This window comes from Oenanthe melanoleuca, chromosome 2, assembly GCF_029582105.1.
Source record: "Oenanthe melanoleuca isolate GR-GAL-2019-014 chromosome 2, OMel1.0, whole genome shotgun sequence".
In the NCBI taxonomy this organism is placed as follows: Eukaryota; Metazoa; Chordata; class Aves; order Passeriformes; family Muscicapidae; genus Oenanthe; species Oenanthe melanoleuca.
The window spans coordinates 69,618,336-69,642,101 of record NC_079335.1 but is presented as its reverse complement, the minus strand read 5'-3'; the positions used below and the strand labels follow the sequence as shown (position 1 = coordinate 69,642,101).

The window sequence follows — 23,766 nt, the reverse complement described above, 5'->3', positions numbered from 1 at the left end:
TGTTCAAAAGAAAACAGAATAAAGCAAAAAAAGATTGATCACACCCAGCTGTAAATAAGCTTCCTTATTAACATGCAGTGTCCAGGAGCCAAAAAGAGAGGTGCTGCTGTAGTTGGAATGCCTTAGAATGGAGGCTGGATGTTATTTGCATTTAGTTGCATTTCATAATTTTAAACAATGCAAAAACCTATTCATAAAAGAGACTTGGCATTTAAAGCTGAAAATATTGGAGTGATTTTTTTTCTTCCTGATCAATTAACTCAGTGAAAAAAAATGCTCACTAATATTTTAGATAGGGCTCATCTCTGACACTTCTTATGAAGAGAATTTAATCTGGCTTGCATGGCTGAAAATGTATTTTGTGAAACAATATCTAATTTATTATTAGCTGTTTGTTATTGTACTAACTAAAGAACTGAACCAAAATCACAAACTCAATGTACTACAAATGCATAATGCAATATGGCCTGGATTGATAGTTCCTAACCTAAAATGACAGTATGCTTAAGAGGACAAAATAATTGTCATTTCTTTTGCAAGACAAAGAGCTGGGGCAAAAAGTAAGAAGTCACCTGAACTGAAACTTACTTATGGAAGAGTCTGCACTGCCTTCTGTGACTACTGAAATGAGGGCATCTCTACTCCTTAGAAAGATTCTGGTGCTAAAATGGACCACCTCCCACTACCCCTTTCAGTTTCCTCTCCATTGCCCTTGAACATTAGACTATCTCTTCTTTCAGATTCACATCCCGCAAAAAAGACAGAAAAAAAGTTTATTAAACTAACACTTAAAAAAGAAATAGTATCTATACACAAAGGTAGACAAAGCAATAAAAGAGGCTGTTATCTACTTTAATGTAAAACTACCTTCAAGCAGTTCTTTGAGTAAAAAGGGATTTCAATACTCACATGGAAAGGATTTATTCTTTGAGTTCAAGAAGCATAAGATGTTATTTCTCTTTTTACTTAGCAAAGCTTGGGGTTTGCAATTTGACAGTCAGTGTGTCCTTCTGGAAGAACATGGTGTGCCTGTACACAGATGTGCACAGACATAGTGGATCTTTACTGCTGATGTATAACTAAAAATAAGAGAACTATGGGAAAACTGCTGATTGCTTCATCCCATCACAGGTGTGAGAGAAGTTTCTGAGCAAACATGAAAATAATGATGGACAGGGAGGGACACGAGCAGCTGGAGGAGATAAATTATTTATTATTCCATTTTTGTGCATCCTGTATTTTCTAAGGATTTTATACCCATAGCATTGCTGAAGCTCCACCACAGCCGTGTGCTGTAGGGACAGAATATTGTTGCAATTCCCAGCTCAAGTTGTTATTTTCTTGTAGCACCATGATTAAATCCAGATTTCTGACTGGAGACTCTGCTGTGGGAAACCCAAGGGCCAGCCAGTAAGGAAATCTGACTGTGAGTGTGTGCTGTGTGGGGCACCTGTTGGCTCACTGGAGCTGCCCACTGTGAAGGGCATTTGGTCCCAGCTCAGGCGGTGTAGATGTGACTGCCACAGTGACTCCTGGATGGCCCGATGGGAGTAGTTCCTTAACCAGGTACAGAGACTACATTCTGTGGTTAACTCAGCTTTACTTCTATTTCCTCAGGTCACCTTCCCTGTAACTTCATTTCAATCATAGCAACCCATTGTCCTTCTTCCTGTCTAACACTGGGGCAATATCCATCTCCACTAATGCTGAATAACATAGCACCATCATGGAAACAACTACAAGCAGTAGTATTTATAACCAGATGAGTAGTAATTGTGACTATCACAATAAATTTCTGAGAATTTTAAGGAGCCATCCCCATCTAGTTTATTTTGATGATAATAGTAATGGATGTTACAATCGAGTGCCTTAATTTTCCTGAGAGTTCTTCTCTTGGAACTATACTCTCCAAAATGTGTAGTCAGAAAATTAAATGCAATACTATTCTAGGAAGGAACAGCTTTTCTTATTTTAACAAAAATAAAATCATCCTGTCCTTTGCATTCAGTCTTGTTTTTTTCCTCTTTAATAACATCTGAAATTCTGTAAGTATGTTCCTTTTACTGTCCCCTCATCTCCAGTGCCTGAAGATCTTCCCAGAATAGAGAAAGCAAACCAGTCCAATTCTATCCCTTGGAAGGGTATGGTGGTCAGCTTCTCTGGGGCAGAATTTTTGCTCTAAGGTGCTAGCTCCATCCTGTAGCTAATAAAGCAAATTCCTCTTGCTCAGTGATGGGCTTGCCAGTTAGCTTGCAACACAAAAGCTCCCAAGTACTTTTTACAAATAGGGAATCTAAAGGATAAAAGCATAAAGCAGAAAACTGCAAAAGCCAGGTGCAGATATATTTAATCCTGGCCCTGTTTCCTGCTTCATTTTTGATTTGACCCTGTATTTCAACTGGAAAAATAATCTGTCTTGTATCAGCATGCAGACTATAAGCAGAAATCCAGCTCCAGAGGTTCTGGTAAAGCAAGGAAACCTTTATTATTTTCTCTGAAGGAACTTTGATTTTGATGTACCAGCATTAGTCAATGTATATCCTGTTATAAAAACACCTTTGCTGGTCATTTGAAACTACAGTCCCACTGCTCCCAGTTAGCATTCATCCACTCACTTTTTCCCTTTTCATTTCTTCTGCCTGCTTTTTAGCAGCACACTTTGTTTTCCCTTTTCTCCACATAGCTGCATGCATAAAATACTAAGGGAAGTAGTATTTTGAAACAGAATATTCATCCACTTTCTTAATCTCAGAATCTGTTTCAAACAGAAAAAAACATATGTAAAACTACACTAACTTGAATGTTTGCAGCTAAGGAAAATGTGGATAAATTTCAATGTTTTATCTGTTGCCATAGGTATCCACACAGAGAACATATAACATCTTTAGGTGTATCTACATACACAACCTTGCTAACAAAAACATTGAAACAAATCTAAAGACTTAACAGATACTTATATTCCTGAATACTTTCAGAGATTTGAAAGAGCCTTCCTTTGAAAACTGTTGAAAGGAACAAGACAAGGAACAATTTGAGTTTGTTGGGGTTTTTTTTGTTTTTTTTTAATGGGTGTCATTAAAATCACATCAAATCATTTTTACTTCACCTGACATGATGAATCGAGGAGCTCAGTATATTATAATTTCTGTGCTTCATTAAATGAAATAAACTCATTCCAACCAGTCTTGAGGGGTGACAAGACAAATCCAGTAGCCAATACAAAGGTAAGCAGATGGTATTGCTCTGCTGGGGAGCTGAGGTGGAGTAGCACATAATCAAGAAAGCAATCTCCTGATGGTTTGCTGTGTTTAATGCCTTAACTGAGAACTGGAGCTGAGTCAACTTGGTTTTCAGCCAAAATCTTCACTGCATTCAAAGGAAACCCACAGCAATTTTTGTTAGACGTTAGCTACCAAATGAATATTTGCAGGGAATACTAAAGTATTGAAATGCAGTCCTGATTTGGACTGCTTAATGCAAACTGCAGTGAAAGGGAAGACGTTGTCTTTTTCGGCTCAGGAGATGAAAAATGAATCCCTGAATCTGCCCTCTGCCCTCTTTTGTCAGTTTTGAAACAATTATTTGGCATGCATAAGTAATTCAATCTCTTACATTTAAGATCTTTATAGCTGTTACTCTCTCTAAATGGATTTATATATATTTTTTTTTTAAATTATTTTTTGCTTTATTATTACTGTAAAGGAACATTAGGAGCAGATCCAATTTCCAGCAAAGTAAAGATGGATCTTTTGGGTGACTTTTCTGGTGCTTGGATTAGGTCCATTAAGCAGTGAGTAAACAGGTAATTCAGTGTTAACATCTTTCCAGAATTAACATAGCCCCTGTTTCAGGGAAAAGGCTGATTTTCACTCCAATAAACAAGCTCTCCAGAGAAAAGAAGAAAATTCAGAACCAGGTTGCAACTCCACTCTGATCATGGAAGAAAAAGTATCCGAAAGCGTATGATTTAAAATTAAACCCACGTTGATTCAACCACTCTGTTCTTCCTCCTCCTCACCTATTTTTACCATCCTTCAATAGGCAAAGTGCCTTGCCACTTAGGAAAATTTCACCTTTTTATTTCAGGGTATTATGGTGCATTCAGTGCTGTAAAGCAAATCTTACAGGAAGGAAAGGGGAAATTAAAGTGACTGTCAATTTACATTTTCACTGTAAGGACCTACTGTTCAAAACAGCATTAAGTGATATTTCAAGAGTGCACTGCTTTCTTACAGAGTGGAGGATATACAGAGACAGCTGACCTCATTCTTCAGGTTTCTTGCCAGGAAGTGTTCAGCTACGTGGGCTGGAAGCACATTCTCCAGAAGCACCCGGTTTAGATTCTCCATGGTTTCAATCTCCTCCCGCTCTTTTTTGAACTTGTTCTTCCACAGGAAGTCTAACCTACAGTAATATTCATTCTGTTACAAGAGGACACAGAAGTAAAGAAACAATAGGCATCTTGTCCTGCTGGAGTACAGGTTTAAGAGACAAAATAAGCACAGTACACACCCCCTGCAAAGCTATTTCTTGGCTACTCAAATATAATTCCAGGTCCCACAGAAGTCACACCCCAAGCATACACTTTGTAACACACATTTTATCACACCCAACAAAAAGGCACAGGAGAAAATAAGAAAAGTTGCAAGGTGCCTTAAACAATGGAAGATTTATTTATCTACTCTCAGACTTGAGTAGAAATTCATTCCATAAATCAAACACTGTAATGGAAAAAATGTATAGTTTTGCAATTTAATATTATTTTGTAAGTGCAGACTTTCACCTGAAATAATGGGCATTTCAGGAAGACCCTAACTTTGACTAACTTGAATTTACACCATGCAATGAGCTTGGCAAAAAGAAAACAGCCTAATGATATAATATACATGCAGTATATAAAATCATGATCAGACTATCAAAAACCAGTTGGTTGGGCCAACTCAATTGAGTTTTGGCTTTGTTGCATTTTTTTTTTTTTGGTTGGTTGGCTGCTTGTACACTCCACTCTTTTTGTCCCAGAGTTTTTATAGTATCTTTCTACTATTAAGCAACAATACCTGGAACTATATGAAAATATGTAACATCCTTGGAGTATCAGTATGTTTTGAAATCAAATTTCACTAGAAAGGTAGTGAAAAATTAATAAAACTGCACTTTTGTGGAGCTCACTGCACTTCCTTTCAATATTGTGAATGTATTGTCATAAATCCTATGGCATTATTTCCACAGTAAAGACTCCTCTGGCCTGTCTCATTTAACCTGATAAAAATCAAGAGCTATTTCAACATAGTCTTAATGGTTTAATGCTATCAGGCAATCTCAGTGAAGACTATGTTATTAACCAGGAGAATATGATTATGATAGCAATCTTATTATAGGAAAACTTAAAAGTGCTAGCTACTGTTATTAGCAGTCAGTAAGCAATGACATAAAAAATGAGTAGTCCTTCTGACTGGACAGTGGCTGTCACAGCTCAAAATGATTCATAGGTAGTTTACTGAGATCACAGCCAAAGATAAGAGTAGATAGTTGAAATTAGATGGTAGTAAAATGATTTGGCAAGCTTTTAAAAGGCAATGAAAGAAAAAAACTGATGAAGCAAAAACTGTATCTGACAAATACTTGCAGGATGAAAAAACAGTAAGAGGAAAATTCCTCCACTTAAATGCACAGAGAGAAATATACTCAGGTTTCCTCTGAATTGGTTGATAAGGGCCAGGTACTATTTAAATATTTAATTATAAAACTGAGAGAGAACATCTATAAAATTATTGTTAATATACTCTCTTTGTGCTGATACCTGTACTACTAAGGACAGAATGCAGACCTCAAATGCACTGCAAAAGAAATATTCTGGCTATTCTGACTCAAAGGTGACATTCTTCTGAAAGTAAAAGGGGTCTCGACATCTTAGAATGGATCATGCTGCATCCCAGAAATCTGGTCTTTGAATGTCAAATAAACAAACAAGCTGAATATTTTAAATAAACATATGTTACTAAAGGATATTTGCAAACTATAAGCAGAATAAGAGTGGGCAGAGACTTAAATACTTGTACAGAGTACCTGAGAAGAGATTTCTGCAGGAATTCAGAAACAGGATTGTATTGTTACCCTGTCATTGTGCCTGTATTAAATGGCAATTATCAGTCCTATAAAGCTTGAGGTCATGAAAAGGGATTTTTTCAGAACTGTCCACATGATGCAAAATATATGCAGTCACTTTTTTAGAGTGTCTTTTTTTATATATTTGTTAGATATTTATACATCCAAGAACTTAGATTAGTATAAATATAAATGCACACAGATAGTAAATTCAAATGCCACCAACTGTATTCATGCAGAAAAAAATCCAATAAAACCTTGGGATGTCAAAATTCTTGGCATAAATTGACAAAAGTAACATGGATGCCTGCTGAAATTAGATATCCATACATTGTACCAACTTTGTATTGAAAAGAAAAGGTGGTAGCTAAGTAACGTTTTCAAAAATATGTTTCTTCTTTAAAAATTAGTATCAAACAGATGATTTATTTACTATCTTGCTATTTACTGAATTAAATTTAGGTTGCTCCAAAAAAGGGCAAAGAGAACTCAGCGATCAGGAAAGAAAAATCAGAATGTATTCTACAATTTGCTTTGAAATTAGAAAAGTCAGTATATTTCAAAAAGAGAAAAGCACTGCTTATTAACTTACTTTGAGAAACTTTTGGTGGATATCCTGATCAGGCAAAACAGAGTGTTAGAGAACTGACAAGTGGTACGGATATAAGGCAAGTCTTTGGAAAAGAAGGAGGCACAATAGAGCAAGGTACTTTGTGAAAAACAGTGAATGCTAAGGAATAGAGCTGTTTAGACATACTGGCTAAAGCTGATACAATTGGAAGAGTTGACATGCTTTCTGTAAAAGTGCTTCCATCTACTACAAAGAAGTAATGTGACTAGCAGTGAAATTTGAAATAAGTTTTCATTGAATTCTCTCAGAAGAAGCTCTTGAAGAGACTACTTTGTTCAAAAAGAGAAGAGTTCCCTCACAAAATAAAAGCTCACTAAAAAGCAGAAGAGACAACAAAGAAACAGTTTTTACAGCTCAGGGAAGCTGCCACAAGCGCCTCAGCAGTAAAACCACCAATGAAATTCAGTGTGGATAACTACAACATAATCAATCATGGAAAAAAGTATCTAGCCAGCCTACAGAGTAAGGGGACACATAATATTTTAGGAACTGTTGAGAAAGGAATTCACAGGCTATGTCAATACTGGATTCAAAGCAGATCATAAGAGAGATTTAGTGCTCAACAGTGTTTAGATGTGAGCACACTCCTTACACAGCCAGTCCGGATTCTCCTGGGAAGGGTGGAAGAGTCACCATTCCCATTATCAAGTGACTCTTGGGACCTGTTTGCAGGGTGCATGAGTCACTTCATCTCAGTGCCAGGAAATGGTTGTCGCCTATGCTGGCAGGGCCAGAAAAAAAAAAAAAAGTTTTGCTTTCTCCACCTCGCTTTTTTCTGTTCATAAGCATTTCTGTGTCCATGCCGTAAATCTTGAAAATAGATCTGGCTCAAAACCAACCATTTCTGCAGGGTTAATTTTTAATCCTGACCATTTCCCTATTTTGATCCACTATACATCTTCACAGTGATCTGTGCCAGTACAAATGAGGAGACAAAAGGATAAGAATAAGCAGCTGAGGGAAGGTCTGCTTCTTCCAGCAGTGATGCTATCTGTGCAGCTAGAAGAATTAAGTAAGCCATTTCATAAACCATGAAATTATATACTAACTCTCCCTTTCCTCATCCCCACTGAACCAGAGGCACTTATCCCCTGCCTCTGCTTTTGATTCAGGAGAAGCATCTCTATGACTGGTGATGAGCATGTTCACAGAGCTGGGCTTGCAGGAAAGCATCCACTTTTTGTTGGATGAACTTTTTGTTTACTCGTCCTGGGGATAGAGAAGCACCAATGGTAGCTGAAGAGAAGTGGAAAGACCATCCCTTTAATCAGTAGCTATTGTCTTTAGCAGTTTTAAAATAATCAGATATCAAAAGAAGAAAAATATGGATTAGCTGCAAAAATTGCAATAACTAACAGAGAAATTACTTGTGTTTTACCCTCTGTGAAAGAAGGGTAAGGAAGAATTTGACTTTATTGACACTACCAAGACTCAACAGCACCCTGCAGGTACCACTCAATGAAAGTAGAAAAGAGGAAGTTTAGAAACACAAAGACAGACACTGTCACATGAATTTTTATCAAACTGTGAAATTCATTATCGGTGTAGGGAACACCAGGAAGATAAAATGGGTTAAAAAGGCATCAGACAGTGAATCAGAAAGGAGGACAGCCAATAGCTATTAACCACAGCTACAGAAATACCAAGTGGCAGAAGGTGGGAAGTGTATGTCCCTGGAAAGGTCACCCTATGCAGGTTGATTTCCTCTCCTATTCTTTTTCCAAGCATTTGCTATCAATCGATATCACCAACAGTAACTTAAAATGGCAGGTCTTATGCCAGGTATGTATTAAAATAAGTTCATAACATTTTCCAGTAATATTTAGACTTTGCTTGAGAGCGTTTGAAAATGCAAAATATTTTTCTCCTTCTTTACGGGAGAATAAGTTAGAAAAATCAAAGGCTGAAAAAAAAAAGACTGAAAAGTTACAAATAAGTGCTATCATGACAAGGATCTTGGACCTACAGCTCTGAAAATGAAGACTTTTTCCATTACACGATCATTTCTTAGTTGGTATGACAGAGAACACCTCTAGTTGTGTGCAAAACAAACTTTATTTTTGATGTGACTGAACCCACTGAAACTTGGGTTGACAGGGACTAAAGACTCTCCACTGATGTGATGAAGAACTCATCCCTCTTTCTGAGGAAAGTAGCTGTGCTCTAGACCCACTCTGTCATCAAATGAACAAACTCTAATGTGCTGCTGGTGAGAAGGCAGATGAAGAGTTTTATTTCTAAATCAAGAAGGATGTTCCACTACAATAAATACTGCAGAAACTGCCAGACAATAATTTTTTTTGTGTAGTAACCTGCAGGGACTACATGGCAAGTTAAATGACAGTCATTACCTTTTGAGGAATTGTAATGTAAATGAAAGATTTAAGGACAGTGTGGAATGAAGCCCTTCCCAAGACTGCAGTCTGTGAAGGCTCAGGCTGTTCATGAGATCTCACATGGATTGCCTCTTCCATTTCAGAGCCCTGTCTTGTGCACTGCACTGGTCTGGCACAATGTGGAATTGCATTTTAGCAATGAATCCTGTACAGGCCTGAGGATTTAGAGAAAGAACTACCCTTGCATCTTCTCTCAGCTTAGTACAGGGTAAGACCATGGAGATCACATTTGTTCTGGAAAAGCACAACGGGATAATAAAGAGTAGTTTCCTGTTGGGTCACAGTTTTAGAGCAACCCTGGCCTCAGCATGTGGTAGACTTCTGTGTGCATGCTATATTGTTTCTGTGTCTGCACCAAATTGTAATAACTGTGAAGAAAATAGCTTGCAATTAAGCAAGCAGGGAGACAGCAGATGGATGCAGACAGATGGGAGCAAACCAGGAAGCTACGAGCCAGTATGGGTCAGGATGACAAACAACAGTCACAGTGCACTGTCAGCATCATGCCACTGATGGCTACTGGTGAGTTTTTATTGGGAGGCAAGAAAGAAATAGCTCTATAGGTGCTCCTGACTGTCCTTTGCAAGGGGACAGAACAGGACAAAGGTGTTCCTTTGCATGTGGCAGCTGGCATTGTGTCCTCTGGTGCAGGTGCAGAGAAATGTGAGTCTTACCTGTCTACCCAAAACCAGTAATGTGATGAAGAATATGAACAAGGAAATTGAGCCCATTGTCTTCAGGTCCTTCAGTATTCCTGGCCTATAAAATAAACACATAAGTAGAGCAGGCTGCTCATAAGTTAAACCAATATTATTTCAAGCACAAAAGTAAGACCACAATTTATATATACTACTTTCTAGTATGTAAACTGAGAAAATTTAAATATCATATATTACTTGATGAAATACCATTATTTATGTTATCTAGCTTTAATTACCTCTACTACATTCTCTGCAAATGTGCCTACATTTTGAATTTCAACAATAAGATGAGAATTTAGGAAAAATAATATCCTTTTTTACTTGCAAATGGAGAGCAATTGTGGCTTATTCTATACAAGTAGACTAAAAATAGATTTTTAATGCAATAACACTATTTTCATTGTGGAGAGCTCGACCATCTCCAATGAATATGAAGAAACAGAAACTAAAGCACCTAACTCCCAAGATGCCTTTTCACCTGAGGAAGCACAGACTAGATCTTGTATAGAGTTTATTAAAAACTCTGCTTTGGCAAAAGTCACTAAAGGTAATGGGAAACAGTTCACACCAGAAGTCTCCTACTCATACCACTGAAATGAGAAACTTGGTGAGAGAATGAGGAAGGAAAATACCAACAGACACAGAGCTTGACTGACAAAATCAAAGCTGCCAGAAGCACAAGCTCAGTCTACTGTCCCCTGGTTCTCCATACCATCCCACACATACTCTTTCCATTAATAAAATGGAAACAAAATCTTAGGTTTGTTAATTTAATCTTTAGATTTAAGTGCAAAGAAAACCTACTTTTTTTTTTCCCCCCTATTTTTCAACTGAGATCCTTTTCCAGGATTGTTACAGCACAGGAATAATTATATTAGAACTGCACTCTGAATATCCAAATTTTCTGGCATGGCATCTGCCCGACACTTGGCCTACACAGAAGAGAATCACCTCTTTGTTTTGAAAATGAGGTAGAAATTACAGCTCTTCAAAAATTATTTTACACAGCAATAACAGGAACTAGATTCATAATTTTGGTCTTACATAATATCACCAGCAGTCTCACTAAAAACATAAGGTACAAATACACAGGGACAGCAACATAAAATGAAAAATATCCAAACTGTTGGTCTACTAATTTTTTCAATCATTAAGACTTCCTTTGTAAACATTTCAGACTATGTACTAGTTTTGGGGAAGCTGATTTCCTTCGGCTTGTAGCAAATATGCCCTAAAAATCTCAGTGATGTGCAGTCTGAGGCCTTAAAAAACTTGATGATGACTTCTTTGTAATGTCCTTTATGCCAAAAACGCTAATTAAACCATACATTATTTCCTATAGTATGTGATTTAAATGCCTTGTGCAGACTTATTTTATTCTAATGCTCTGAGGTGTGATTAAATCAAATATTAACTACAGCATGACAATGATTTTACACTGTGACTCAGATTACACAGCCAAGCATGTATGTTCCATGACATAAGAACCACCATGGGTAGTATTTAACTTCAGAAAGACTGGAGTTAGCCACCTACCTTCTAAGAGGTGCCATTGCATACATAAATTTGCTGTAGTCATCCAGCATGGGCCCATGAGTGTGCAGAAGGATAACATTGTAGCCCACCAATGCAATCAACATTATTACCATTTTCAACTCATAATTTATCCTCAGGAAAACAGAACAGGAAATGAGCCCTAATATGCAGCTGTATATAAAATACTGGCAAAGAGAAATCAAATGGAAAATATTTAGAATCTGGCTCGTGAGTAGGAAATCATGCATAATAAAATGCTCAGGCTACTTTAAAAAACAAATTATTGACTGACCACTGAAGTGTGCAATCTATCACAGTCTGGGACACTATGGTTTATAGACAGTCAATAAAAAAAATTTATGCTCCTTAATTTTCACCCTTTGACACTTTTGATTTATTCATTTACATTTGTGGGATACCACTGCTGGTGTTGAAATCTATTGTAGGAGTCTGCTGTCAGCAGACTGACATAAGATTTACTCCTGTTCCACTGTAAAATTTTAATTCATGATTGAGTCTCAGGATTACCTTCTATGTCTTGCTAGCATTTGGGTCAAGGTAAAATGTCTAAAGGCCTGAAAACAGTAATTCCATTGTCTATATTTGCAGTTATAAACTGATGCAGTACACAATTATGAATCTCATAGATATGCAGTTTTCTAAACTCTAGAAATACAGCTAGGATAGGCAAAATACAAAATATTAGCAGGGCCTATGTATAATATTAATATAAAAATCCTTTTCTCAAATTCTGTGGAGCAATAACCATATAAGAATACATTAAAAAAAAAAAAGGCTTTTATTTCCTATGTCATATATATCAACAAAAATATGTGTAGCTGAAGTTAAATTTCTGGAAAAATGTTTTCTCCTGATACTTTCTGGAAATTGATTACAGCATCAAAATTAATGCTAAAACACGAATCATCCCTAGAATCATTATCTTAGTCTTTAGTATGCAAGCCTTTTGCCAAAAATGCTTCCTGAAAATTACAGTCCTGCACCTTGCAAGGAAGTTTCTTTTCTGAAACTACAAAGCATTCTATTTCTAGTCATGCTATTTTCAGACTACTGTTGACTTGTTGATGGCAGCACTTTTGACAGAACCTGAATCACTGTATACTGATTTTGGAGGATCAGTAAGAAGGATAATTTTCACAGCACCCATCAGACAGAATTTATCTGCCATCTCAATCTTTGCTGCTACTGTAATTTGCTCAAAGATCTGGTTGAAATAAAAAACTAGATAGATAGAACTATTGTGCAGAATCACCAAAAAATAAAACTTCTCTGATAGCTGCATTTCAGAGGAGGTCACACTCTAAATTCAGTGTTACATAAAAATAGCAGCATCTTTTTTTGAGTCAGTAAGGCATTCTACTGTTGAAATCAGTTTTCCAAAAAGAAACAAGCAGAGACAGTCTTGAATCCCCAATTGGACACTGTTTGACAAAGACCCAGAAATTTTCAAGTGGAGCAGTCTCTGACAGTGTTCCATAGGATTGAAAATTTCAGACAAATGTGGAGAAGAGTGGCACAGCCACACATTTAAGAATGCAGACCTTGCATTGCAGTGCAGTGTTTCAGTAAGCAACAAGCAAAGGCCTGGACAGTCTGGTGACCCACAGAGCAGTGCAGCTGAGCAGGTGCACTCCCCATGTTTAGAGCATCCCCTGGCCAGGATAACCTCAGCCAGCTCCAGCAACCCAGGAGCCTGCAGGCAGCTCCCACTTGGTACCAGTGTGATGCCACCTCTGCAGCCTTGGCTTTATCCACCAGTGCAACAGCAATGTTTCCTTTTAAGAAAATCCTCTAACAGCTCAAAAAAGGAAAATGCTGGGCAACCTCTCCACAGACAGAATCTGCACCTCATGCTGTATGAATCAAGATTCTCAGCATCTGGAGGGGTGTAACTCCATCTGTTTTTCTTTCTTGTGCTAGCTAATAAAGGTATTTTAGCCAATACCTTACAGAGTCTGAGTGTCTTTCTTACTGGGATCACAGGTATGGTGCCTTGCACCAGGGTAGTACACACTTAGGATCCAGCCCAGTGCATTTCATCTCTTCTCTTAAAATTTAAGACCTACAGTTCTGTGGCTATAAAGATATTTACTGAAGTAAGAAGGAATTCTACTCCCATGTGTCTATAGAGAAAAACTTGAGGACAAAATAATTTTGTAAAAAATTTCCTAGTCAAATAAAATATATTCCAAAACCACATCTTTTAGGTGTCAGTATTATAACTTTCATTTATTTAACATGTGGAGGTGGCAGCACTGATACCAGACTGTATTTTGTCCCAGGAGCAGATCATCAACTTCTGTTACATGAAACTACAGAAGCATCATAGCAAAACAAAACTAAACTAAACACAAAAATGTCACTATAATTCACTGAGGAATCTTTGCTAAGTCTTTTTAAAAAGTAAGCTATACTAATCAAAAAAGTTATTTTGAGGGATTGAGAAGAAGGCAAATCAATTGCTTTGCTTCAAAATGAACTTAATTCAATTGGGGCTAAAGTAATTCTCAAAGCTCTTATGTACTCTTTTTAGATGACATAGTCAATAGATGTCAGGTTTACTATCATAAATCACATAAAGTTTATTGACATGAATAAAGCTTAAAACTAACACACAGATTCAAAATAACATTTTTTTAATTTAGGAACCAAACATTTTTCAGTCTAAGTATTCAATATCTTATAGACTGAATAAAGAAATTTTAATCCTAGATTAAAGAAAAAAATTAGAAGTGGTAACTCAAAAGGAATTTATAGCTTTTTTAAGCTTTTTTTTTTTTTTTTTGCAGTATCTGGGGATGAAAACAATGCATATTTGAGAGAGGTTTTAAAGTTTTAAAAATCTTTAGCTAACTTTTTCATTTCTTAATGTCAGAAGTGAAATTTTAACACAATTTTTTATGCCAATCTATCAAAGACAAAATTTCATAGATGAAAGATTTTTTTTTAATATCTTAAAAGCTATAGATCCTGAAATCAGGACACACCATTTTGGTAATGGTCTCATTATTTCACCATAGAGATGAAATAACTCCCTTTTCCTCTCACTGCCACCAGCTTATTCACCCAAACCCAAGCTGACCTATTTGGACACAATATATGGCTTGTTATTTTCAACTGCAGGTCTTTTTTAATCTTTTTAAGGATCATTGCTCTCCAGGACACAGTTCCCACTTTTTTGCAGCAATGTCCTTCCTGCTCCTCCTGCATGGGCCATTGTGCTTTTGTTCACAGTGTGACATCTTCTTCAGATCAGTTCAGATCTCTTAAGCAGTTTACATGGTGCTACATGAAAGTTTTATTTCCAGCCCCCTCACACCACCTCTTGCCAAATATGCAATGACAGAAGTGTGATGATTTCACACTTTATGGAAATGGTGAATATTTTCAGGTCAGCCACTTGAAAATATTCCCACCGTGGGAAACCTGCTGAAAACTAACCTGGCTTCCAGTGCAGTCTGCTTTGCAGATGCTGTGTGTTATCTTGGTATCTTGTAACATGTTAGCATGGGTGAGTTAAGCTTCCTTGTTATTATGCTGTTTGCTGCTTTTTTAATCTGACATTCATTAAAATCTCTATTTTCAGAAGTACTAATCTCATTTAACTTCCCACTTACTTCAAATGCAGTTGCAGCTGACTAAAAAAAATTCAAAGCTTTTACTGTAGTCTCAAAAATGGGTGGGTGTTTAACTTCAAGGAGATTTGGTAACAGTCAATTCAGTGAAATTGTTGTAAAACAAAGAAATGTGAAATGAACTTACCGGTAGGAAAAAGCAGTTATTTTGTATACACCACCGTGTCTGATTACTTGAATTAGGAAAACTTGCATTTGATGAATTAATAACTGAGGGAAAAGCTATCACAGCATTATCCAGGAAAAACTAGAAAAAAAAAATCAAAATATAATCCATTAGCATGACAGCTGTTTAAGGTCAAAATAGAGAATAGAAATGGAGAAGCAGGGAAAGCCTTGTATATAACCATTTAACTTTGATATTCCACTATTTTTTGTATTTAATTTGAAATAGGAAGAGGACATACCATGCATGTTCCTGCATTATAAAACAAAAACAACTTTGCTAGCCTTCATCTAACACTTTGAATAAAAGACAAAAGGCTCTTTGTTATATTACTTTTGTGTATCAGAAGCTCACACATCCAAGAGACAATGAAGAAATAAACTCAATATGAATAATTCCTGGATTTACCACAAGTGAACGTCCTATTTAAACACAGGAAGAATTAAAGAAAGAACAAGAAGTCTTTACTGAAGTTGGTTTACACAGATGCAATAACATAATAATGCTAACATTAATATTGGGACTAATGCAATTGAAACTGAAAAGTGGATCCAGTTATCCCTTGGGTCATCAAACTCAGCCAGTAATCACACAGGAAACCATCATCATACAGACCCCCTTGGTGCAGTGATCCAGTCCTTTCTTAACAAATTAGATTTTGGTGACTACATTTATTCCAGTAGTTTGAATCTCAACATTTAAGCTGTTTCTGCATTTAACCACTATTCGTGGCCAGTTCTCTTGTTTTCCTTCTTGTCATAACCTTGTCCTTAGCTTTCACTTAGCTTCTTCCTCTCCCTAGTATTTGAAGTCCTAATATTTAGTGTCATCTCTGGCTTCACTGTGCTCATCCATCTATGTTTTTTCTTGTTCCTTACCTGAAAACAAGCTCTTCATTCCCCTAATTAGTCTAGCAGTCATCCTCTGTAGGTATTTCTTTCAATTCCACCTTCTGGGTGACCAAAACTGCCAACACACTTCCTGGATTTTATCAGTGAGTCATGCAATAGCAATTAAACTAATTCTGCAGAAATATATTATAATACATCCTAGAGTTACAGAATTTTTAGGGTTGGAAGGGACCTCTTAAGACCATCCAGTCCAACCCACCTGTCATGGCACAGTCACCTACAGCAGGTTACACAGGAACTTGTGTTTTAGTTCATGGCCATTGCTCCTCATCCTGTTGCTGGAAAAGAGCCTGGCACCATCCTCCTGACACCTGCCTTTGAGGTATTTGTATGTATTGAATAAATTGAATATAAAAACTGAGTTTATACATCTAGAACGATGCTCCTTTGCTCACAGCTACAAAACCTGAATAGCTCACTGTACCTCATGCAGCTGGGGCTCAGACAGATCTTGATGTTACAGGAGCTTAACACATTCTGCACATGGACATCACCATGGACAGCTATTAACATCATGCTCAGCAAATGTGAGGTAGCTTTCCTTCATTGGGACTCACCTAGGCAAATGCAGTTTATACTTACTATGAGTTAAAAGCAGTCACATGGATGGTTATTGTGATTCAGCTGAGTTGACATTAAACCCACATAATTAATTAAAATCCTGAACTCATTGCCTATCCAACATGTATCAGAATTTCTTGTCACTGATCTGTCAGACCAACCACAACTTTGAGCTTTTTACTGCTAAATTTCATCCTAGTTCTTTTACTCAAATCCACACCTGACTTCTTCCTTTCTAAAATCCCAAGCCTGTGAGGTAACTCACAGACACTGTCACCTTAATTTATTAAGGAATTTCACAGTCCCTCTTATCCACACGTGGCTGACCAGAATACAGCTCCACAGGTCACCTCCCTCTCACATGCTGTTCTCTGCAGGTAGTCACTGGGTAACCCAGCCCTAAATTCTTTCTCCATTTCTGTCTTTAACTACTGGTACAGAGAAAACCTGAACTGCTTCACTCAGTGCAATTAAATGTGGGTCAAAATTGTTTATTGATTAATAGATCTGTTCAGTCATAGTTCTGTACAGCCAGCTCTTGGAAACTTCCAAGGACAGAGACCCACAATCCCCCTTGGCAGCAGTCAGCACTAAACATGCACAGTGACTCCTTTCTGTCTTTCTAAAGACTGTTCAACCTCCCATGTAGCACCTGTGCTGAGGGCCCTTTGATATGTTTTATAGCTCTGCTGAGAAGAGTCTGAACCATTCTCTCTGTATCTCCCCTCCAACAGAAGTCCAGGGTTGTGGATTTGCAAAGGTGATCAATATGCCACCTACTACCAAAGCCAAGCTGGCACTCACCTGTGTTTATGCAGCTGCACTTTTGGGTTCTCTTGCTTTGCTAACATAACTGTGTTTGTGAAACTACATATAATTAACCTGCCATCAGTCAACTACAAAGTCAGAAATATAAGCCACGAAACAGACCCTACAAAATGTTAATAAACTCCTACAGACTTTGAAATATCCTTCTGTAACTGATCCCAAAGAGCTCTAATGACGTGCACATGCAGAGAGTTACCTGCACATCTGCCTCTTCCCAGAGGATGTGTGGGTGAAATGCACACACTCCCTCTTCTAGGAATGCAGGTTCCCTGCTGCCACAGGCTGCTGAAAGGAGATGCAGGTACTGCAGTTTTGTGTGCACCTGTGAGCTCCCTGCAAGCTGCCCATGCACATGCTGGCCAGACCCTGTGAGTTGTGTGCAGGGACAGACCTGGGCAGGGGTCCCTGCTTGTCCCAGCCCGTGCTGTTCCTGCCCATTCCCAGCTCTCAGTATCCAGGCAGGCTGCTCTTGCTGGCTGAGGCAGAGCTGTGAGGCCAGACAGGTGACTTATGACAGTCTCAAAATAGTGTTTTGGCAGTCATCTGTTTCCACTTGTAGCTCTCTGTCTCTGCTACAGGTTTCCACATTGCCCAGAGAGGCTGTGGAGTCTCCCTCACTGGAGATGCCCAAGATCCATCTGGACACAGTCCTGTGCCATGTGCTCTAGGATGGCCCTGCTTGAGCAGGGAGCTTGGACAGATGACCCACTGTGGTCCCTTCCAGTCTGATCCATTCTGTGATTCTGTTTCTTTTGTATTTCATATCACACTATTTCCTTCTTAACTTAAGGATTTTCTGAAGTCACTTGGTTACTTTTTAAGACAGCTGATGCTCAATTGCCTCTTTTAACAATTTTGGGCAAAAACCCTTCAGACAGTTTTGAGGACTTACTCCAACTCCCTGCCTCCAGTTATTTAATAGCTTTTGTTAACAAGAGCATTTGCCAAGGGAACCCACATCCCACTAACAATGCATATACTTTTTCTGTAAACATGAAATATTTAGTTCAGGATCCCACTTTATGTATGTCCCCAGAGCAAAGATTATATAACATGAAGAACTCAAACACAATTATGTTATAGGAACACATATGGCATGCATATTTATATATGTTAATTTCTGTTAAAGCATTTTAATTTGGGTTTTGAACTTTGCACAAAGCATTTCTGACCTCTAAATGTTACCTATATACACAGAACACTATGAAATATGGTATATCTATGCATATATTAAGATATAAAAAAGGGGAAAAAAAGGATATGGAAGTGCTGTCACCTGCCATGAGCCAAACAACACTTTTTTCTGAATGATGTGTTTGCACTTTTCTTTCTTGTCTCTCCTCAGTTATCTACATCTGCTATCATGCTTTGAAGATACATATTGTTCTTCAACATAGTATTTTTTGTAGCAGAAGGTTCAGTCCTACTAAGCAGTCACACCTACTCAAATGACTCAAATGAAAGCAGTATTTTTTATGAATACCAATGTTTGCCAGGGAACGTCTGAGCATGCTACCATTAGGTTCTTATTTTAACTTGATATATTCTAACAGTTTTTTCTTTTCTTGTGTTCACATGATCTGCCATCCTCACTTGTGAGTTTTCTGCCTCACACAGTGAAAATAACTGCTTTCAGTGGGAGCCAGGTGGTGACAGACCCTCCCCCCAAAACTTGAGATAAGCAAATTGGTGCATCTCTTTTGTTGTCTGAAGACAACAACATAACACACTAGTTTAGATCTCATTAAAAAAGAAGCCATCTTTCTCACTCAGGCATGGAAGAACTTGGATGTAGAATGCACATCACAGCTTCCTTTGAAAAATGGCAGTTGGTCTGGCAGATGAGTCAGGACTTTCATTCCCAGATCCTCACACGAATGCCCCAAGAATAGTGTGGAGAATCACAAATTCCAGCATCATTCTCCCTCTTCCCAAGCTCCAAAGGAGATGTTTAAGAACAGCCTGGAATGCTGAGTTCATACCAAGACTATTTTGCATTTTTTATCAAATAAAGGTGATGCTGAGATATTGGTAAATTGTAAAAGGATAATGAAAATCCAGAGAGTACTGAAGTGCATTTAGCAGAAATTTTAGAGCATTTTGCCTCTGGGTTTGTACAAGGCTTCTTATCATCACAGTGCTCATGCATCTCTGTTATTTGGCATATCTCTTGGTAATGGTCAAATGGACCAAATTAAAGTTGCTCAGTGATTTCTTTTTTATGAAAGTTTATATTCCAAGTGAAAATGCATAACTATCTTTTGCCACCATGTATTCAATTCCCAGCCCCCTGCAGAGGGAATATGTAGTGGCAAGTGAACAAGTGCCTTGTTCAAAGCTCCCACCAACAGGAAAGATGAGGAGCCTGCTGGCCTTTTACAGACTCAGCATCATTTTTGTATTTGACAGATATGGAGAGATGCTCACTTATAAAGGCAGTGACAGCAGGACTCTCTCTCTTCCCACACCCTTGAAAGAAACCAGAACTTCTGTAAACATGATTTCAGAGCAGTGTCTCACCTGCTAGTGCATCTCTGCTAATCTAGTGTACCTAGATTGATACTGATTTTTTAAAGTTCTTTAAATCCTGGAATAGGTTTGTGACTGGGCCCTGCAAGTACCACTTAAATGACATTGCTTCAGCTGTGCTTTCTCCTTTCAACCCCCTGAGCAGGTCAACCTCCAGAAAGTGTCTGTTATTCTTGAAAGACATGCACTAGGCACCCTCCAAAACAGGGTCTTTGATGTGCCAGGCACTGTGGGGTGTGTAATTAGAGTGTATCTGCCAAACAGCTTAACAATTAAAAAAAAAAAAGAGTTTTTAGTCTTCAGCAACAGAGTCAGCTACACTAAAAGGAAGGTATATTAAAGCAACCAACTTTCCACTATGAGAAGGAAAGCGGGTTTGATTAATTATTTGACATTATTTGAACACAGGATGTAATTCATGATACCTTCCAGTACCTGAAGGGCCTAAGAAAGACTGGGACAAACTTTTACCAGGATCTGTTGTGATAGGACAAAGGGTAATGGTTTTAAACTAAAACAGGGTAGATTCAGACTAGATATAAAGAAACATATGATGAGGGTGGTGAGGTACTGGAACGGGTTTCCCAGGGAAGTGGGGGATGTCCTGTTCCTGGAAACACTCAAAGTCAGGCTAGACAGGGCTGTGAGCAATCTGATTCAGCTGAAGATGTCCCTGCCTGTGGCAAGTGGAGTGGGGAGTGTGACATTGACTACTACATGACTTTTTAAAATTCTTTTCAACCCAAACTATTCTATGATTCTATGATCCTGAGTCTTGAAGCTGGTAGTTACAGTAATTAAGAGTTAGTGGGACAATACAACCCTGAGATCTTGCTGCTTGTGCCAAGAATCATTCATGCATTTGATGCAGAAGTCACTGAAACCAAGAGCTGTTGCAGGACTCTTTTATCATGCCCTATTCCTTGAGATCAAATTAATCCCAGAGGATGGTGAGGCACAGTCATTTGATGTAGTGCATGCAGTCATTAATTCAGTTTTCAAGGGTTAACCCTTCACAGTCCTGCAGTCCTGTTGTCACCCTGGGCTGCCTGGAATGCTCCATGCAGGATACTTTCTCCTGATCAGTTTAAAGCAGGTCAGCTTGATAAAAACAGCTCAGTCACTGATACATGTCCTGCTGTCTATATGGCACCAGATCTAATGTTTACCTTCTCCCTTCAGCTCAGAGCTATTTGTGTGACATTAGCTGATTTTTAACCTCCTTTTGCTGATCAGGACTACATATGTCTCAAACCTGAACAAGAGATCTAAATGTCTGCTGAAACAGCTAATTTCAAATAAAATTGCACCCCCACTCTTCTCCAGTCTCCCTTGACCATGAAGACTGAGTTTTATTCGACATTTTGTTCTTAATGATGATTTACTGCTATGGCTTGGTTAGACACTTTTTATCTCTGTTAAATCTTAATGGCTACATTTTGCCTTTTTCTACTGAAATGGTTCATGGAGGAAAATGCAGTTAACAGACTCTGCTATCAAGTACATGTTGCTTGGAGATACAATAATGAGACTTCAGAGTCTCTCCCACAATTTGTAAATGCAAATTTCACAATCACATTTAAAGTAATTTTTGCTAGTCAAACTATTAAGGGTTAGTTCCAAGGTGGGAATTGTACTTACAATTATCATCTCATGAATATCATGGAACATGATTATTTGTAACATTGCTGATAAGGCACTAAGACTTTAAAATACAGCCTATTAGGTTTTACTATAACATTCAGTCCACATAAAGTTGGACATGAGCCAATAAAATTAAAACCTTTTTCGAAAAATTATGTGCTGAACAACTCCTTTTATTTACTAGAATGTCTTTCACTACTTGAAGGCCAAATTTGAAGTGGGCTGTACACACAGTTGCTGACCATATCTCCTCTTACATTTTTAAACTTAATAAATAACCATATGCATGAAGTCTAACTCAAATTATACTTTCAACCCAAGTAGGTTCTTTCTTTTCTTCTGATATATTTACAGAGTTGTAAATAAGAGAAAATCTAGCCTGATCTTCATTTTACAAGTTACTAAATCTCTGAGCTTTATGCTGTTGTGTAACTTTTGCATGGCTAAAGGTTATAATTCAAAAAGGCATAGAGTCTTCAGCTAATGGAGAATCAGCAGCTTTTCAGAATAATTGTTTCCATTGCTAACTGCTTTCACTGATGAAAAGTCAGTTTATATTCTCATTTTCAGCCACTGCTTCTTTGAGTTTCTCCTCTCCCAGCCTTAAACACTAAATTCACTTAGGCGGATTTTAGATTTTGAAAATGGAATTGGTTTTGTGTTTCTTTCCTCTCCTTCAAAACAATCAGGAAAAAGAAAGAACAAAAACCAACATTAACAAGACTAGGAAAATTTAACACTAAAGATGGAGAAAACACTCTACCAGAAATTTCAAATTTAAAAGCCCACATTACATCATTTGGACAAGTTTAGTACTTAGTGTAACAAATGATTGACTAAGAGTCCCCTGAAATGTGGGAAAGCAAAATAAAACAGTGTAGTTATTATCCATCTCTAAGTCCTTTATGAATCTTAAGTATCAGCAGTACCAGCAGCTCAAGGAAGCACTGGAGTTGCAATTTCAAAAGCACTGAAATGTGCATCTCACTCACTTGAAGCATGAATAGTATCTGTGCATTGATGTTGAGATGAAAGCATTGCCTAAATGAATGTGAGTTCCCACAAAAATCCACCTTAGCCAACAGGACAAAACTAAGGAAGACTTTTGATCCCACATACTGCTTATCCCATTAGACAACAGACCCTCCAGACCAAATGATACATTAAGATTCATGCTTTAGCCAAACTAATGATAGATTTACTCTATAATTGCTGTAGTTGCAAAAGAATAATAAAATTACATGGATTTCCCCTGATAGGAGAGAAAAGCACAGGTTGGAATCACTTAAATAGACATAATCCCTCATGAATATGTGGGTCAGTACTTTTGAAGTTTTGACATCACTTTGAATTGTTTTCTTATTTAAAAAATGACAAGCATGTGAAATCAATAATATATATATATTATGATCATATTGGAGTCAGCAGAGCAGCATCACAAAAATGAATAAAGTTTAGATTGTTTCACACGAAGTCTTCCACAAATCCCATGAGGAAATACTTCACTCTTTCAGCAATGCTGTTTTTCTAAGCAATGCATAGATGACTAAGGGACTTGTGCAATTCAAACCTGGGGTTTAATTGTTTGCAGTTCATTACAAATAATATTTTTCTTTAAAAATTTAGCCAGGGTCTGAGCTCTTGTTGAGCATCCTGTTTGCAGAGGTCTTGACTACACAGTGTGTTTTCTTATGCTCTGCTTTTCTGTCTCTGGCAATTGTTATCACATATGTTCCTGGCACAGCCACAGGCCATAAATTTAACATCTAAATAACTACTGAATAACAATAACAACAAATCTTAAGTGGACAAAAAAAAAACCAGGAAAAATGACCCCTTTTTCCCTTACCATGTTGAATACAGCCATGGTTAATATTATAGCAGTGGTTGTCAATGTAAGAGTGATCCTTGGCCATGGACGGTTTGCAATTATTCCAGATGATTTCAGGATCCACAACAACGAAGCTGATGCTTTCTTGCTACATTGCTACGTGCAAACAGTTTGGAAAAGAGAGAAAAAAAAAAGATCTTTAGTATATTAAATTAGTATAAACAAGGGTAGAATTAAGATATCTCATGACTGAGAGCAACATTAATCTTAC

General features: G+C 37.6%; 1 protein-coding gene across 1 annotated transcript in view; it reads right to left on the bottom strand.

The window, feature by feature from the left end:
- ADCY2 (adenylate cyclase 2) overlaps positions 1-23,766 on the bottom strand; it is a 199,363-nt gene that overhangs the window by 12,041 nt on the left and 163,556 nt on the right. Inside the window, exons 16-20 of the mRNA XM_056485305.1 lie at positions 23,514-23,651; positions 15,153-15,272; positions 11,370-11,554; positions 9,807-9,891; positions 4,263-4,421 (exon numbers count right to left, since the gene is read on the bottom strand). Coding sequence (XP_056341280.1) covers positions 4,263-4,421; positions 9,807-9,891; positions 11,370-11,554; positions 15,153-15,272; positions 23,514-23,651 — 687 coding nt within the window. The remainder of the gene's footprint in view (positions 1-4,262; positions 4,422-9,806; positions 9,892-11,369; positions 11,555-15,152; positions 15,273-23,513; positions 23,652-23,766) is intronic.